General features: G+C 37.4%; 1 protein-coding gene across 6 annotated transcripts in view; it reads right to left on the reverse strand.

Moving 5' to 3' along the window:
* The window catches only part of LOC149267342 (putative serine/threonine protein kinase IREH1), a 183,057-nt gene that overhangs the window by 110,662 nt on the left and 52,982 nt on the right, over positions 1-19,413 (reverse strand). For all 6 annotated transcript variants that reach the window (XR_016260744.1, XR_016260737.1, XR_016260728.1 and 3 more), the window contains 4 exons: positions 16,655-16,910; positions 10,776-10,868; positions 10,511-10,651; positions 10,265-10,357 (listed from right to left, as the gene is read on the reverse strand). Coding sequence is in view for 1 of the 6 variants with exons in the window: in XM_089432281.1 (XP_089288407.1) it covers positions 10,265-10,357; positions 10,511-10,651; positions 10,776-10,868; positions 16,655-16,910 (583 nt within the window). In the remaining 5 variants the exon portion in view is untranslated. The remainder of the gene's footprint in view (positions 1-10,264; positions 10,358-10,510; positions 10,652-10,775; positions 10,869-16,654; positions 16,911-19,413) is intronic.

The following is a 19,413-nucleotide window of genomic DNA, read 5'->3' on the forward strand; positions in this document are numbered from 1 at the left end:
ACCGTGGTGGTCAAAATGGACTCCAAATCTTTCTAATCGCAACTCATTCCTTCGTCGGTTTCGCTTCCTCCATTGGGCACGATCTCAACCATCCGATCTGGGCCTCCAGATCCGACTCCATAAGCACGTTTCGCGCGATTGACTTGCTTAACCTTTAGCGCGCGATCAACGGCGGTTTTCTCTCACCTCCGCTTGCCACGCGTCAATCGTTGAGTGGGATCGCTCCGCTTCCATCCAAAACCGCTTACCGTTTGAGGGCGCCCCGATCAATACTGATGGTTTCCAGAGCACGGGTCCCACCTTTGCCCTTTCAACTCTTTTGCCTTTTTTCGCCCGTGGTTCTCCGGTTCCCCATGCGTCAAAGTGCTCGGGCTTCCTCCATTATGGCCCTGTTTGCCCAGCGATGCGCAATTCACCTCCTTTTCCCGATCCAGGGCTCCCAGGGGCTACTTTAACCTCCTGCGCAGTCTCCATGGGCCTCGGTCAACGCGCTTTGACCGAGGTCCTCGTTGCTCCACGTTGGCTGCCATTGCCACTGGTTCAGGGTGTTTTTTATCACTATTTTGGAATTCTTAGAGATTTGACCCGACCTAATATAGTCATGGTTCTTTGACAGTCTTTTATGGATCCAATTCGGATCAAATAATAACAAGTGAAGATTGTGCTAGCAAGAAAAAGTTAAAAATACCTCACAAATAGTTATCATGGCAATAAGAATCTCATTATCTCCATTTTCCCTAGATTCTTCAACATGACCTAGGTTTGTTTCTGATTATTCTTGTTTCTTATTTTGGCTAGAAAGAACAGATGTATTCCTTGTTGAATGGACAAATTTCTCTAAGGAAAACGTTGATGGGATTTTCCCCCATGTAGGTTTTCCCAAGGTAAATTTTGTGTCCTCTTGTTTGGTTGTCTCTTCTTGATCTTACTGGCATTATTGTTTATTGCTAAAGATTTTCTATGTGTAATTGCTTAAAGATGAATATTAGATAAATCATTGGAAGTAATTATCAGTCTAGGAAATCTGGAAAATCAATGCGGTTTTAGAGTTGTTGTGAAAGAGCAGCCTTGGAGAAATCAACAAAGTTTGAAGCTAGTTATCCTCCTAGGGCTTGATTAGCCCTCTTCATTTCAAGAGATCAATCACATCTACGCTCATCTTTCTGAGTAATTCAGTTGACTTTCTGAGACCATGTACCGTCACGCTGATTAGAAGAGTAGACCAAGCATTTCTGGGTATACTGACGTTTATTTGATTATCTTTTGGAATTAGCTATGACATTCCCAGGTGATCTGAAGCAAGAATTTAAAGTTCCTCGAGGCAAGACGAAGGCAATTTCCTCTGTGGATCAAGGCCACAGATTTAGGGCATTTCTGTTGGGAAATTTCTTGAGTATCTGAAGCAACCCAGTACAGAGTTGCACTTTTGAGGCCATTCAAGCATTGTCTAAGTTATTCATTATCTGCAACTTCGTATCACAATTTGTTGTCAGCAAACTCAAATGATTATACCTTGAATTCTTTGTTGAAGTGTGAACATGGTAGGATCAGGTGCATGATGATCAATGTAAATCTGCTAGTATGATTATAGCATTGTTCCACGAGGACGCATCCCCCCACTTGTGAATCGTGATTCCTCGTGCTCCGACGACTTAGGGTTGTTTCCCGACGATCCCAAAAAAAGGGTACGCAAGGAAACTCCAAAGGGTGTCATTTCCTCAAAAAAGGGGTTGATTCTAAGCTACCAACATAGGTAATATTATTTACATTTATCCAATCTATTCCCCTCTTACAATCTTGGTCGCAATTATCTAAGTCGGCAAATTCTATTATTCAAATTCTATTCGGTAACTTTTGCAGGTGTTTGGTTCGTGGCACATGCATTTCGCTTGGAGGTTCACACATGTTGGGGATTGAGAATGGCATGGGTTGTGTTAGATTGAAATTCCCCAAATCAATCTTTGCCTCCTCCTTCAAATCTTCCAACCTACTAGCTCTCAATAAACCACAAATGCTTTTACTGACGACTCAAACATGTTGATATTTATGAAAACATATATGTACATGACTTAATCTAAGTTGTTAAAGGTGACAGACAATTAATTTTCTCAGCTAGTAGATAGGAAAGGGCCATATATTAGTGCAGCAGTGATGTTGTGTCCCAACTTCGTCCATATTGACTTGATGACATGAATGATAACACTGATTTTGTTCTGACTTTCCCATTCTCATGGTTGCGAGACGCGATACATGTTGTTTCATGGGACAGAATTTATGTAAACCCGACAATTTTCAAATTTCCATGCACTCAATTTTGTTGAACATGCTAACACACCACACTCATATTTTGGATTTTAAGAAAATAAAAAAACTATAAAAAGTTCTCATTTATGCAACATTTACTGACACCAATTTTAATAAGCTAAAACTAACATTAAGTTAACTTTTTAACTAAAGAAATTCGAATCTTGACGTATCAAACTTGACTTTTATTTCAATATTCAGTATTAACAGTTGGAACTTTAATATGGTTTAAACTTTTATTTTCATTGTACTTTGTTACAGTTAAATGTATGATTGTATCATGGTTTTCGTTTAGAATTTGTTTTTGTTATATGATTCATCAATTTATCTTTTGATGTAAGCTAAGATGCAGGAAACATGGGCAGAGGGTCCGTTTCCATACGGAAACGGGAAAACCCGTACGGTACGGCCCAAAAACGTGTTTTCAGTTGTATTGGCCCATTTCTCGAGGAGGAAACGTGGCCAATACGGCTGAAAACGCGTTTCTAGGCCATACGTCAGAGTTTCTCTTGTAACTTGACTTTTTGTTGTATTTTATTTTTTTATTTTTTGGCTTCTAATTTTTTATTGGGCGACTCAAATATCCTTTAGATGCTTCTAGATGTCTCTCAAGTTACAAAAAAAATAAAAAAAAAAAAACTTTTTTGAGTGGGGCAGCCAAATGTTCAAGCTTATGGCCCTAGTGTTGATATGCAGTTCATGGTAATGTTAAATTCTTAAAGTAAAAGTGACATTCTCCTTTATTTTTCATTTTCATCCTTTTACTTAACTTTTAACATTACCATGAAATTACTCAAGATGTTTGAGAGTGGTTCTGCCCTCATTGGATTTCATATGGAGAAAGTAGAATTTTAGATCTCACTCAAAGTCCAGCAGACTTATCTGCTTTTCAGGGTTTCAAGATTGGAGGGATTGCAATGTTTCCATTGGATTTTATCATGTACTAGGATATGGAACTTGTATTTAATCAAGAGAACCAAGCCCTCTATGCAGGGGAGACTCCCAATAATCTAGAGCATGTAGGGTACTAGGGTATGAAACTTATATTTAATCAACAGCACTAAGGTCGTTCGACTATGTAGGAGGAGACTCCCAATCAAGCACGAGATAAGAAATTAGAAATTTCTCATGGCTGATTTTGGATATTTCTATTTTCATTATGTGATCATTCATGAGTAAATGTGATGTAAATTTAGAGACTTATAGTTTATGCATTGACAATTGACAATTTTATCATAATGTAATAAATTAGAATGTATCATATATGCTTTATGATTGCACATATTTCTTAAATGTCCTAATATATATTTATATAGATATTCGTGTTTCCCCGTTTCCAAAATTTGGGGGGGTCACGTTTCGTACCCGTGCCCGTTTCGTAAACTCGTACCCGTTTCCCCGTTTCGTGCAACTTAGGATGTAAGTGTTATATGATGATAAAAACAGTTAAATTATAAAACTGTAATGATATATTTATAAGTTTTAGTATTTTTATTTTACTATTTTTGTTGGGGTCCCTTGTGTTAAAAGACTCCGACGTCCCCACATGTTTCCTAAAAAATGGTGGGGAGCTATTGCATAAGCCACTTTCGGTATCCCCACCCCCCAGTCCCCACGTCCCAGAAACTTGGTGGAACATTGGATTATAGTGATGAGAGTAGCCATTATGAATCCAAGATTCCAAGTAGTCGAAACTTTTGACGAAAAATATGTGTTATTTGTAATCAAAGTTGTGCCACATTGGATATAGCTAGTGATGACTTGTATCATGGAAATGTCTAAAGTTCAACAACTAGTTATATATGTCTACATCAAATTTCGATAGTGATCAAAGACGGAGCTAATTGTTCTAGTCAACTTTGGCGCAGGTTCAGTTTTTGACAAAAGTTAACTATCGTGATCAACAACAAATGATAGAGATTACCATTAGCCTTGATGTTCAGTGTTTGTCCTTCTCTCCATAATGCGATACTTATTCAAGAAAGAAAAAAAATTTACTTTAATTAAAAAGAAGTTGCAAATTACATAAGTTTTAGATCATGTTTCCTCATGAATCCTACAACATGCCTATAAGCCATGTGTGTCGTATCTTGTCTTTTTAGTCATATTTGTTAGTATCTACCAGAATCTATATGCTAGCCTGCCGGAGTTATGATTCAACAAAATGCAAATCACTGGTTGATCGTCTCAAACCATGCGAAGAAATGTGTTGTCTCTCGTCCTGTATCGAAAGTGCATCAATTTATTAATATGAAGTTCAGTTTTCTATTGAACGAGTGAATCTATGTTTGACTCGAGATTGTGCTGGAGCAGCATTATTCTATCTCGACAAACAAACTATGTCACAAGGGTGACTTGGCATCGTTTGATTTTGTTTGACCGGGCATTGGATGAGTGGCTCGATATTGACACATTAAATATTGTTATTTGACAGAAGACTAACACAGTTTGTAGTAAGCATAACACCAAGGTATGAATGTCAATACCACTATGAAAGGGTTGCATGAGATATTACAAAACATGTCTAATAGACAGTGAACTATATTTTGGTTAAGGGTTTAGCTACAAGATGACAAACTGTTTTTTTTGTTTACTGCCCAACTATGATGATGAGCTAAGTGATGAGGTGTCGAGATTGTTGTTGAATTATCACTTAGGGTTTGACTTAGAAAATTTGTAAATTGCAGAGAGTCTATTAATGCCATGCATTTTGTATGGCTGAGTGAGTATTATTATTGAAGTTATGGGTGTTTGATTGCTAAGATCTATTTTGTAAATATGAAAAGTTTAAGTGGATGCCCAACCCAAAATGTTGTAGTCTATTCTCTGCACATTAAAATGAAGAATGGGATCATTATCATTGATGACCAAGTCTCTAAGGACAAATTATTGTTGTTGTTGCAATGATTTTGAGGAAGTCGAGTTACTTGGTTTGGAAGGACCAAGGATGATCATTTGATGGAACAGCCTTGATTGATTGATGACAATGATGGAGTTCGTCACATGTGCAAAGGGCATAAAGATTCTCGGGTTTTGGGCATTTGGATATGAAAAGAAAACTCACATATAATAAATGTGTAGACGAAAATTGAAAATTTAGGGTTTGTTGTTAGTTTATGGATCTGGGGTAGCATCGAACATGTGTTCCAGTCTCTAAGGTGTTAGAGAGGGTAAGGAACACAAGATCTCCAAAATCAAGAAAAGGTTTCGAGAGAAAACACTTAGAAACCACTCAATTAATTTAATTGATCAATAATTAAAATGTTACTAAGTCTAACTTAAGAAAATTGATTAATTTATGGGTATTAATTGGAGAAATCGATTTCTGCTCTAAAGACTTCTAGAAAGTGACTTGATGAAGTCTAAGATGATTTGAGCCATCGATCACGATTAGATCTTGGTCATTGAAGCTCCAGAGAGATATTATAAGAGTAAGTCGATGGTATGGAGATATTATAAGTTGTGAAGCAAGGGAGCAAGGCAGTGCGGAGCATTCAATGAGGGAAGAATTCAAGCCAACAACGAGAGTAGCAGGGGTTTACAACAAGAAGATTTTCATAGAAATTCTCTAGTGGTTTTCCAGTCTACAGCATCAGGGAAGGAGCCCTGAATTATCCAGCAGGGAGATTGAATTCTGCAGTACAAGTTGCCCAGTTTGCCAATGCAAGTTGTCGAGGGAGGGATCGATTCAATTACTAGTGACCAAATCAAGTCTCGAGAGGCCTAACAGATTTATACGAAAGGCAGAGACAAGTAGGACGACTTGGCAGGAAGTGTTTTCGGGGAAATGCGAAAGTCCCAAAGGCTACAGTGCACATTTATGCCCACGGATGCGAGTGCCAAGGAAAGTGTGAGTGACAAAGGAGAGGCCAGATTGATTTGTTGAGGGGGAGAACGATTCTCCTAGTATTTTCCGATGAGATAAAATTGTTGGATATGAGCCAGGAAGGCTAGCAATTGTAATTCTCCATATTTGTTGCATAATAAAATAAACCCTCATCTGTTGCATCGGTTTTCCCTTCGGGGCTTTTCTAGGGACTTCTTGTCCAAAATAATTGTGTCAAATATTATGAGTGTGCATCTATTTCTCAGTTCCTTATTTTACTTCCGCAACGTAATTTAATTGTGAAGAATGCATCAGTGAGTTATTTGTTATTTGTTGAAAACATATAAACTATATTCAATTAGGAGAATAATTTTCAGTTGGTGCACTGAAGGAAATTTTACATTTTAAACCTAGCAAGCTAAAAGGCTTGAGAAGCAAGCCCTAGGGTTTATCAATAAAAACTTAGAGATGGACCTAGATCAATGTTTTCGTTGAAGGAAGAAAACCTAGCTCATGCAAGGAAGGAAAGTAACTGAACATGAAGACAAGGATGGTGAGTTTGCAGATGAATAATTTATGCATGATGGCAAGGATCAAGAGGAAGTTGACAATTTCCCCTCTATCCTCAAAAGATAAGTACCTTATATCTCTCTTCCTTGATAATTATTATTGTTATTTTACTCTTGTCTTTGTTCTTTTTGTTGCGTTATAATCATTTCTTCCGTGGCCTCCTCATGAGGGTTCCAAGTACATCGTGAACGCTGCCAAGGCTTTGGCAGCAAATGAAAGCATTGGGAAGAACAAAGCAAAGCTTGCGACAAGAGGATTCTCCCAGAGTGATATGTTTGCAAGAGGGAGAAGTTGTACCATGCCTGGTGACCGGAAGAGATCCTAGTTCAGAGGGAGCAAGCAGACTAGTAAGTTTGAAGGTTGCCATAATGAAGATTGTGTCGAGATTTGAGGGAGGTCAGTGGTGAATTCCAAGTGGATCTACCAGTATGTGGTAACATAGAGAAGCACAAAGCGAGAATCAAGGTGTCTCCCAAAAAGAGGGAGAAGACTATGACAAGATGTTTTGCTTCAGTTGTCAAGGACATTACTATTAGAACTCTTATCATTCTATTGCTTTGAAAATTACACCAAGTGGATGCAGAGATCACTTTTCTCAATGGAGTAATTGAGGAAAAAGGGTGGTAGAACGAGCTAACTCAAGGCTTTGAGGTACATGAGAAGAAGTCTCATGATTTCATATTGAAGAAAGCTTGGGCATGGTATTCTTGGATTGATGGATATCTAATGAGTCTTGGTTGATCTTGTTATTATATGACTTGTTTCTGACCCGAGAAGGACTCACATGACAAAGGGAGCAGCAGTGGCAAGAGGATTTGCTTCCATAATAGGAGGGATCAGTCAAGCCCTAATTCAATGTCAGAGGGAATTGACATCTGAATTCGAGATGAAGGATATTGGTTGGATATATTACTTCTTAGAACTAGAGGTGTGGCAGAAGTCGGGTAAGCATATTATCATGATCCTTCAAAGATTTGGGATGATGGACAGCCATTCCATGGCAACTGCCATGCTAACTAATCTAAAGAAGCTAAGTGTCAGAGGGAGAAACCAGACTGCTACAGCACAATATGCTTCAATGTCAAGCAACGGTGGTGATGGCTCTAGTGAAGGAAGCAACTGCAGGGATATACATATTCAGATTGGGCAGAGCGTTGAAGACAGAAATAGCACATCGGAATGATGATTCAGTTTGGGTTCTGCTTGGGCAGGAAGCAGACATCTGTCACATTCAGGACTGCAGAGGTCGAGTATATTGCAGCTAGTTTTGCGAATTGTGAAGCAGTATGGCTTCTGTAACATGTCAAAGCACATTGCGACCAAATACCGAGGCATGGTACAGAAGGGAGCAGTGAGGTTCCAATGCATTTCTACAGTTGAGCAAGTTGCTGACATTCTCACAAAGCCTTTGGGCGAAGTTTTTATACTTCAGTGACAAGCTTGAGAAGTTTGTACACTTTGGGGACAAACTTGAGAAATCTGTACACTTCAGGGACAAGCAAACTAAACCCCTAACTAGTTAATTACTCGTCAACGTTTACAAACATTACACTCTTCTAGAAATTGCTAGAAGATTTACAAAATTTTGTTGATAAAGCATCTACAATTTACAATCCCAATGTTGGTTTTGTGGAATGTGGATCACTATCAAGAGAATGAAACTTGCGAAAATAATAGATCTTTAACATAGACGGTTCCACACTATTCAAATAGACCTCATTACAAACATTAGATCAATATGTAACAAATGAACCTTCTGTAAATTTAGTTGGAAATTTCATATTAAAATTTTCTAATCAAAACAACAGTCATGAATTGATACCTTAATTACCAAAGATCTGACATCAGGGAGAAACAGCCAAGAAACAGAATTGTACAGAGACATTATTTCTTGGACATTTCTTAAAACAGCAATAAAGTTCAAATAAAAAAAGAAAACAAAAGAACAGCTAACTAAAACACAATATGCATGGTACAGGGAAAATCATTTATTATCATATGAAACTCTCTAGCCCTCATTTCACATATCACTGATATTTCCCCTTCCATTTTCCACTTTTCGTTACTGGTAAAATAGATTGATAAATTTATTAGAAGATCTAAAAGTCAAAATTAAATGAACAATTCGTTAAGGAAGATATATTGCAGACCCTACAATTTTACGAAAACCACATTTCAGTTTAATTATTTATCAATAGAGTGGGCTTAATAACACGATGTGTATGGGTTAAAAAAATAATGATTGTCAATATCCAAATCCTATGGGACCTGTAGATATGGCCAAGTCATGCAAAACTCAATTTATTTCCCAAGTTGTCCAGTTCCCAAGATCCATCAATTGTCAGAAGTTTGAAAGGAAGAAACAGAATTTTTTGGTGATGCAATTTGCGTTGCTTCAATCACTAACATACTTGCTAGACAGAGAGATTCTGTTGGTAAATGTGATGCAAATTGGTTCAAAAATCAAACACAAAATTCTGTGATGAGATAAATATCACAGAAGATGATAATGCTGATGATGAAGTTAGTGATGACCCCTCACATGGAACCTTCAGAAAAATTTGGTATTTAAATGGAACATCATTTTGACAAAGGCTTTGCAACGGCTCCTCCACAGTGATTGATGATGATAGGGAGGTTTGTACTCCCTCTACTTCTACAATCTATTCCTATCTCTGATGTTAATGAGTGATTCGTGCTCTTTCATTTGTTTGTTCTCTCTCTCTCTCTCTCTCTCTCTCTCTCTCTCTGTATATATATATATGCACCCGTGGACACACACACATATGTCTTTGCTTCTAATTAAAAATGGAATTATGAAATGTAATTATCCATTATTCCTAAAAACTCTTCAAACTAAATTTTTAAAAATTTAAACACGAATTCTTTATTGCATATTTTTTAACTTTTCTATTATTAAAATCCTGCCAACTTTGTTTTCTCCTAACTTAGCATCGTCTTCAATCAATGTATTAATAATAATTGAGTTTCTGCTCACAATATTTCAAATCCTGATGATATCACAGCAGCTTGGTCCAAAACATTAAATACCCAGAAAATTCTGCAAACAATGCTAGACCACACAATGCTAAATCACTAGGGGATCCTCTTATGACACTGACAAGACACAAGGGAAAAGATTCGAAAAGTAGTCAGTGCAGAATGGAAATATTCCAAACAATACGCAGTACTTCAGATAATTCAGGTAACTTTCTCACAGCTGCAAGAAGACAGTTTACTTCCAGAGTGGAATGAGTACAGTGAGAACATCATACAATTTTGTAAATGAAATGCAGCAAAAAGGGAAAATGCAAAGACAAAGGGAGCAATGTATGGTGAAAGATGTTAAATCAGCATATAGGTGTTAAACTGAGAATCATAATAAACGATTACTTTCAGCATGAATACTTGAAGAATAGACCCTTAAATAATAAATAATCAGTCAAGCCCCACAAAAATCAAAATGATCATGCACTTGTAACTTCATATCCTACATGAGATTTAGAAAATCCTTTTCATCTAGTGCAGTTTAAATCACAAAGATAGGATTGAAAATTGGCATGCCTTAATATGGCCATCGTGGGCAATCAACAAGTTGTCTGGCTTCAGATCTCTGTGCACTACATGTAATGAATGCAAGTACTCCAACGCGAGAACCTGAAAGAATATGTGGAAAGGACTCAGCAGAAACCACTCTCAAAATGTTTGTATTATTTTCAAAAAAAATATAAGATAGCTAACATCAGAGGACACTGAAAAATGTTGGAGAATAGATCAAAGTTATGAAACAAATAGAGTATAGATGCTTACAACTTCAGCTATATAAACACGTGCCATGTCTTCATCCAAGCAGCCTAAATTTCTCAGCAATGAGTAAAGATCGCCTCCATTTAAGTACTCCATTACAAGATACAGGTTATCTCTACATGTAAATGAATAGAAAAAACGCACCTAAAAGCAATGCACATAGCAAGTCAGGAATAAATAAGCTCATACAACTCAAATTATAGTATACAGCAGACAACAAATTTGATATAGCTCATTGGAAGGCACAAAAATAAAGAACAGTTCTCACCACAAAAGGATTGCGAACTGATATTAAAATGTCACGCTCAGCTAAAATACTTTCCACAGCATTCTTGCGAATCATGTCTGCCTTTCTGAGAACCTGCAAAAATTGACCAAAGAATTGCATGTCACTGAACCAATGAATTTTGTATGGAATAACCAAGTACTTTCGTCAAAAATTATCAAATGAATTGTGTATAGCATGAGAGCCAACAACTTAAGCTACAAAAGAAGATCAACTGAATACACACCAAGTCCATATTCTAGTAGTTTGCATATGTTTAGTAAAAATAAGATCTATAAAATCTTACACAAGATTTTCTTAGAATACCAAAGAAAAACACAATCCTTCCTGGAAAACACTGAACCAGAGTGTACACGTGGAAGTTGACAATATTTTATGGAGAGAATATTCCAAAAAGAAGTAAATTAAGTAGACTAGAAAGCCTCTATGCCACATCTGACCTATATACAAATGTACTGCATACTCACCACTTGTGGCCATATCATTCCAGAGCATTCCCCAGAGGGCAATATCAAGCTTGTTATTGGCTCATTAAAATTTGTGGATGCTGACACGGGTGTTCCTTATTTCACCTCTACATCTACTTCCAAATCAAGCACAGCATCATATCTTTCTCTTTCTTTCTGTATCTCAGGGTTTACCTTCTGGGTTACCCCCTCTCAGTAGCTACTTGTATTTTCATTCATTTGTAATTCTATTAATTTTTGGCACTCCCTTGTTACTATTGTGTTTCACTGCACTCTCTGGTCCCATTGATATATTTTGGTCACTCAAGGACATTAATAAACTTGTATTGACTTGCGTTGTTCACTTATAACAATGAAATTACCCTTTTAGCATGTCTAGTGTGTTCAAACATGGATAAATTATTAAGGCAGACATTTTACAATTTCAAATTCAAGAAAAGCATTTGTCTGCAAAGGGTTTCTAAATAGCTGTCTCAGGCATTCTGAATCCAATCTTCTCTGATGTCCCCAACTGCAAAAATCTTGTCATCAAATCATAACTTTCCTCGCAAGAGGAAGATCAAGGTCATTCCAGACTTGAAGATTCTTCATAAATGTGTCCATGATGTACCGCCATTGGTCAACAATAAATTTGCACACTAAAAGGTACTCCTAAATACCAAATGATCTCCCCTAGTTTCCTAAGCTTTCACTTTTGATTGCATTGTAGAGGATGGTCCTCCTGACCAACAAGGAATACTTCAATTTTGTCCTTACTAATCCTCACTAACACTCGCTCCACATAATTCTACAAATAATTTTGAGCATAAAAAAATACCATCCACAAATTGTTGAGTCGGTTTTGAGGTCAACATCAAATAATTATCAAAATAGCATTAAGAGGTTGAGGACCCCCACAATGTGATATACCTCTACATTGTCCTTACATTCTAGTAGCTTCCAACAAATAGCCAAGGGCATATATGACAATCATGTAAAGAAGCAAGAGGGTTTTGGGGGTTAGTCCAAAAGTGTTTTCACCTAATCAATATAGCACTAGGTCTTCTAATCCCTTGGTGATGTTTCATGGACATATGGATGGCTCAGTTTTAAAGGATGCTTAACTTGGATAAAGTGCTAGAATAGCACACTTATGTAGAAGGTTGTTTTCCTATGTAGCATGGTAAATAATGCATTAGATGCACATAATGGGGGGGCTTGTTTATTTATTGGGAGATTTACCTACCTAGAAGGATGAGCACTAGACACTTGTAGGAGGGAACTTAGCCCTAAGATTAGTGGACCATGTGACATACACCTTGGAGGTTGCATAATTGACTTGAGGATCCTTGGGTTGCAGAGCATACTTCAAGAAGGTTAGTTGTGGACCCAAACACATATCTTGAGGAAAAGCATTGGAGCAAATAACTACCTCAACACTTGTAGGAGGGAACTTAGCCCTAACATCAGTGGACCATGTGACATACACCTTGGAGGTTGCATAATTGACTTGAGGACCATTGGGTTGTAGAGCATACTTCAAGAAGGTTAGTTGTGGACCCAAACACATATCTTGAGGAAAAGCATTGGAGCAAGTAACTAACTCGACACTTCTAGGAAGGAACTTACCCTAAGATCAATTGACCATGTGACATAGACCTTGGAGGTCACATAATTGACTTGAGGACCCTTGTGTTGCAGAGCATACTTCAAGAAGTTTAGTTATGGACCCAAAGACAAATCTTGATGAAAAGCATTGGAGCAAATAACTACAACTACCTCGGCAAACATGTCAAGGAGAGTTGGGCACAAGAGGACATGTGGCATGCAACTAGAGGGAGGACACCTTGCATGAGGACATTTGGAGAAGTAACCACCATGTGAAGGAAACGTTGGACTAGCAACTTGTTGGATAATGCATAATCTTGGAGGAGAGGCATCATGCTTGGAGGATGCACAACCTTGTGGTTTGCCCAAACTCTAGTGTGACACTTGTCATCCTTATATTGTAGAGCGCTCCATGGAGGATGCCTTATTGACATAGGTTTTAAGTTACTTGCGTGGATCTAATCCATATTTTAGGTTGGCCTCCTCACCTATTCTATATAAAGCAAGGACAAAGACTTTGTCATTATTCGCTATTGATGTACTCATTAGTTTGTATTTGTAGATTTCTTGGAGAAGTCTTGTAGGGAGCAAGACATATGGTTTTGGATGTAAACCCTAGACGAGACATTAAGATGAATGCTAATGCTAGGGATGAGCTTGGGTCTTGGCACTTGTGTGATACAAGAGAAGAATACCTAAGGTTTTTGCTGTAAATTATAGTGGATACACAAAGATGACTGCTACCACTATGGATGACCTTGGTCTTTGTGTGATGCAAGAGAAGACAACATAGGTTTGTGCAATGTTATCCCTACAGCAAGGACTTGGAGCCCCAATAGTAGAGATGTCTTGGAGCTTGGGGTTGACACATAGTTTGAACAAGACTTGATATTCCATTGTGACATTGTTTAGATGTCTTGGTATTTGTGTGATGCAAGAGGAGAAGACCTAAAGTAAGACTAGGAGCTTGTGTGATGCATGCTTGCAAAGTCTCCTAGAAGACTTGTGTAACTAGTGCAGGCAAGAATCTTGGAAGGCTAGGCGCTAGGGTTTCTCTTGGAGCATTTGTACTTATGTGATAAAGAAGATTTGGGGTTTGTGTGATATAAACCCAAGTAAGACATGAATGATCAAGGATGGAAGAAAATCGAGAGCTTGTGTGATGCAATATCGGAGAATCTCCATGAATACTTGTATGATGCTAGTGGGTGATCAAGGGTGGCCTTGTTAGCGTCGATACTAGCTTTCTTTCTAGCCTTTGACAGATAGGAGTAACTTGATGTGACGCTTTTCTAGGAAGTGATTATTAGTTAGGATTTGTTATTAATGGTCAATGACCTAGCTAGGGTTTGACTTTGGATGCATTGCAGATTCCTAGTTTTGTGATAAAATTGAAGGAATATCTTTGATATGTTGCTGGTATGTACTTGTATTCAAATTCTTATGTATATATGAAGTATAATTTGCTGTCCAAACTGTGTACTTGCAGAACTGATGTTAACTTTAAGCTTATGTTCTCATGGTGACTGGAGTATTTTAAGTGCTGGTTATATATGTTGATTTACCATAACAGTGAACAGAATTTGTTGAATGATTTGACAAGTAAGCAAAAGCTAAGATGGGAGTTTTGTGGCTATAAACAACCTGATCTGTATAAGCTATTTTAAGATCTGTCGTATGCTGCTATAATTTATATTTCAAACTCAGTCTTAAAGCAGAAAATTTCACAAGGAATAGATCCTGTAAACCTCAAGTACATGAGATAAAATATCTGACTTTGCATTCAACATGAGTTCTCAAAATTTCCACATGGTATCAAAGTTGATTGGACTTCGATTTTCTTCTTGCTGATTTGAAGGACAAATATTTCAGTTGTTGGACCTGGGAGAGGTTGCTGGATGGTAAAACCCTAGTATGCTTGAGATGAGAAGATGCACAAATGAAGGGTTTGATGAACCCTAGTTGCACCTGAACATCTACAAATCAATGACTCGTACATAATTTATTTGCAGCCACTATGATGCCTAGGAGAACCTGTAGGCTGTGATAGGTGACTGACTTGTTCCAATGGATGCCAGTGTTTGGAGGCCAATGTTCGAAGTGGATTGATGCCTATGATAGGGATGCTTAACCATTTGATTATTTTGCTGACGTTTGGAGATGAAGAGAGTCTGATTCACTTTATATTATCGGTTGTCTGTTTTGGTTGAGTTGTGACGAGGGTTTACAAGAGTCGTGACCTTCTTCAGTGTCAATGACTTGTTACAAATTGGAGGGAACAACAAGAGTTATTCCTTCCAGGGTATTAGTTGTACATCTTGTAGACTGAACTTGTTGAGAGACAGATTATAGATGTGATAGCTAGTCTGACGCTGAGCTATTGGTGAACTTAGCAGGTCATTTTGTGCATTTGTATATGTAAATATTGTGCTTTGTACCTGATCTTTGAGAGTTGCCCTTTCATGTTGTATTCTTCATATGTGGTTATACTTTTACTCTTGTCTTGGAGCGTTGGGGTTTCGGGAAAAACCCTAGAAGGACAATGGACCACTAGGGTTTGGATTCACTCTAGTATAACAAAGGAGCATTTGGCATTGAAGAATATTATGGAATAGTAACTTTGAGATAGGTTCAAAACCTATGGTGGTGGAATGAATGATTGATTCGAAGCTTGCAAATTTGCAATTGATGTGAGTAGAGATGAATACTAGTAACAAAGTTGTTAGATTCACTCACAAAGAGGGAGTTGACATTGATGTTACTCTTGCTTCGAGATTTTTGCAAAAATAGGAAGGTGACCCTGTCGATGTTGTTGCTTCAATGTCAGAAGTTTTGATATGAATGTCAGAGATTCTAGTTTTCACATTTTGATGATACTCCTTTATGGGTTGTTGCCACTTTTACTATGAGCTTGGTATTGCGTGATTGACTATCCTTGCAAGATGTCTTGACCAACTCTTAGCACTGACGTTGAGGGGAAAGGCCCAACACCTCTAGCACATTGCTTGGTTTTCTTGTTGAAGGTCCAAGATGGCCCTTTTGACATGCAAGCTATAGCTCACGATGGCAGTAACATGTGCTCAAGTCAGTTGGTAGCAAGCATCATGACCAAACCTCAAGGACTTGCAACGCAAACTTCACCAGTTGCTGCAAAAGAACAGGTTCTTGACTCTGAAAGCTGCACCAGTGATCTTTATCATTCCAATCTTGTTGGAATACATGGAATCTGTTTTTTTATCATGGCAGGATGCCAGAGCAACGGCTACAGGAAGTTCCTTTTCTTCCTGGTTTCATAGCTTATCCTCCATCAGCAGCAATACAAAAATAGTTATTTCTGCTCAATGATGTTCCAGAGATGTGATCTCTGATCACGCCCTCTCAGCAGATTGTGGGGTCAAGATTTAGTGGCAGGCTTCTGGCCTGATAATCTCCACTACCTGCAGGTTTGTTTCAGGGTTATGTTGCTCCCTTGCATGATACTTTGTGTTTTGTAAAGGAGAGTTTTGCTTAATTTGGTTGTTTTTAATTCAGAAACCATGTGCTCCCCTGCCTGGATCTCTATATTTCTAAGGGGAAGAAGTTTACTTTTTAGTTTGAAGTTTTTTCTAGCAGGTTGCTCATTTCAGAATTCTGGCATTAAACCCACAAGCTATTCAGTGGAGTGCCTCTTGCCACCTATTTACTGTAATATGCTCCTTCAATTCACTTCATTGTTTTACCAATAGATAATTTTGTGCATGTGTGTGTTCTAAAATTGTCTTAAACTGAAACCAACTCTGACTGAATACCACTTGAAACAAGTTCTACCTTTATAGCAAATAGATCCCCTGTAGTTCTTTTCTTTGCTAGAAACACTCGTCCAAAAGCCCCTCGGCTGATGGGCTTCAAAATCTCAAAATCATCTATAGAAGTCCTGTCTTTGGAAGCAGGATGGACAGGACTAGCCCGGAGACTCCGAAGCACATCATCTTCCATTGGGCCATCTTCATCCACAATGCTACTGGACGTATCTACCTTCTCTTCTTCTGGTTGTACCAATTCACAAAAATGTAAATACTTTTCCCTATATTCAAACCCAACCATAAGAAATTTGTCAGCATCTCTGTCAATGAGAAACATAGAAATACACATTCTCTAAAATTACAGAGCAACAGTCGATGAAATTTAAGGTCCAAATAGCAAAAAAAATAACCAAACTACAATACTGACTTCAAAAATAATAAGTTGAGAAATATAAACTAGGTAAAAGCAAATTAAAATTATCAGCTGCACAGACATCATGATGTGACATATTGCTTCTTTCATGGAAATAAGGAGGAAAAACGGCAAAGGACATAATTTGGGGAATCAAAGTAAAAGAAAACAGCAAATGGAACGAAACTTCTTCTCTTGAAGACACTGAAATCCCATCAGAAGCAGTGAGTACCATGATGTCAGGTTGTTAAGTTAATCAATAAGCAAAACAGATAGAACATGTCCCTGAGATTTGGGAAAATATTGGCTAATTCGGAATTTCGCGGCACTTATCTCCTAAATCAGACTGGTGTAGAAATCATCCTATTTACAACATGCATTTAAGCTCAATCTATAAAGCTAATGCAAGAGCTATTGGTGCAATGGTCATTTAGTAAATTACACAAAAAATGGTCCTTATAATATAGAAAAGGCATCTGCGTAGATCTTCCCTAAACAATGAGAATCAGCAACCAACATAATCATACCCACAATATAATAGTAAATTTAGCCAGAAATTTCAAAATAACATAACCAAGACACAACAGTCTTCCAAAAATAGTCAATGGAAAAAGCCATGCTATGAGAAAGCTTTTTAATTTATCAATGAGAAAACTTGTATTTAAATAGTTAGAATCCAAGCAGGGCATCATAGCATGGTCTTGTATATAATTCCCAAATCTATCTTTTTCTCGTAAAGTATTCCAATATTTTTTATATAATATATTTGTCCTATAATGGATATTTTTATATACCAGATCTTCTCAATATTCTTGTCGCGTATACGAACCTTGTTCGTTACATTGGTATTCAAAGCATTCCTCTGAGTATACGAACTTTGTGTGTTACATGGGTATCAAAGCATTCCTCTGAGTAGAACTATGTTCATTACATTGGATATTTTTACAAAAAATAAATAAATAAAATAAAAACCACGCGCACTAGGTCGTCGGGCTGTTATTGATGACCCCCAACCGACTGGCCCACTACTATTACAGTCGCATAGTCGACCACCACCTGCTCGTGACACATAGCCGCCAACCACTGCCCTGTCGTCAAGCCTCCCGTGATTGCCGCATTTTCCCTTATTCGATCGATGCTATAACACAACCTATTGTGGACATCCGCCATAGGAATCTAAAAATAAAAACAAAAATTGCTTTCAGCCATCAACCATCGTCGATCGGCCACCACAATCAACACTGTTGTCTCGACCAAACTCGTAGCTTCCAATCTCCCTTGCTGACCCTCTGCACAGTGTATCCCAACTAGCCATTGACCGACAGACACAGTGTACCCCGACTACAACAATCCAACGCCGCCACAATCGCCTCATATTTCCGTTTCCGCAACCCGTTGCACTAAACTTGGTCATCAAACACAGTTGGACCTTGTCAATCACCACAGTCGTTGCCATCATACTAGTTTTGTAGCACATTTGAATTATAGTGTCATCTGTATAGTTTTGGTTGTGAATCAAAATTGAATTATAACATTGCCATCACTACGCTATTGTAATACTTTGTATCATTTATGTCCATTCTCACTCACAGCCCTAACAATCACGACCTCATAAGAATCGCTTTAAATCTTTTGCAGCGAGAGATTAATAAAGGAATTAAAAGGCTTTTAAGAAGGGCTAGGACATCACTATATTAATATACAAAGTTGAAATTCACAATGGTACTTAAGTTGGAAAGGGAATCCGTTAATTTAAGAGCGAAAGAGAAATTTTGGTTTATTATTGAAAGAGAAATGCAATAAGTATTCAATAGTATTGAAAAGAAAAATTAAAAAGGAGAAGCATTATTAAAGTAAAAGGTGAAAAAGTAATTGAACATCCATTTAACAAAACAAGAATTATAAGCATTCATTAATAAAGTTTTGAAGGTTCTATATATAAAAGAATTTTAATTCAAGCCAAAAAAAATAAAGTGTGAGTTAAAAGTCAAATTGAAGGTTTAACCAACCTTATAAGATCAAAGCTATTCAAAAGAGAATATTTATATATATATATATATATAAGAGAAATTTGAAGTACAAAGTGCAAGGGGATTATTTAAATAAATAACTAGTCCAAAGGTATTTATAGATAAAAAGGGGAATACACTATCATATTACAAAATTTGTTTATATATATATACCCCCTTGGCTAAAGTATTTTTGACAAAATTATCAACAAAGTGAAATGGAAACTAGTAATAGAAGATTTCCTATAACTTTTAGTAAGTGTGTTGGTACAATATTTAAAACCAAAGGATCAGTTGCACGAAGGGATATTATAATCTCTATCAATCCTACTATAGATAGTAATTATGTTAGTACTAAATGTG

This window comes from Pinus tabuliformis, chromosome 6, assembly GCF_031772625.1.
Source record: "Pinus tabuliformis cultivar Carrire ecotype Pingquan chromosome 6, CPIR1, whole genome shotgun sequence".
Classification (NCBI taxonomy): Eukaryota; Viridiplantae; Streptophyta; class Pinopsida; order Pinales; family Pinaceae; genus Pinus; species Pinus tabuliformis.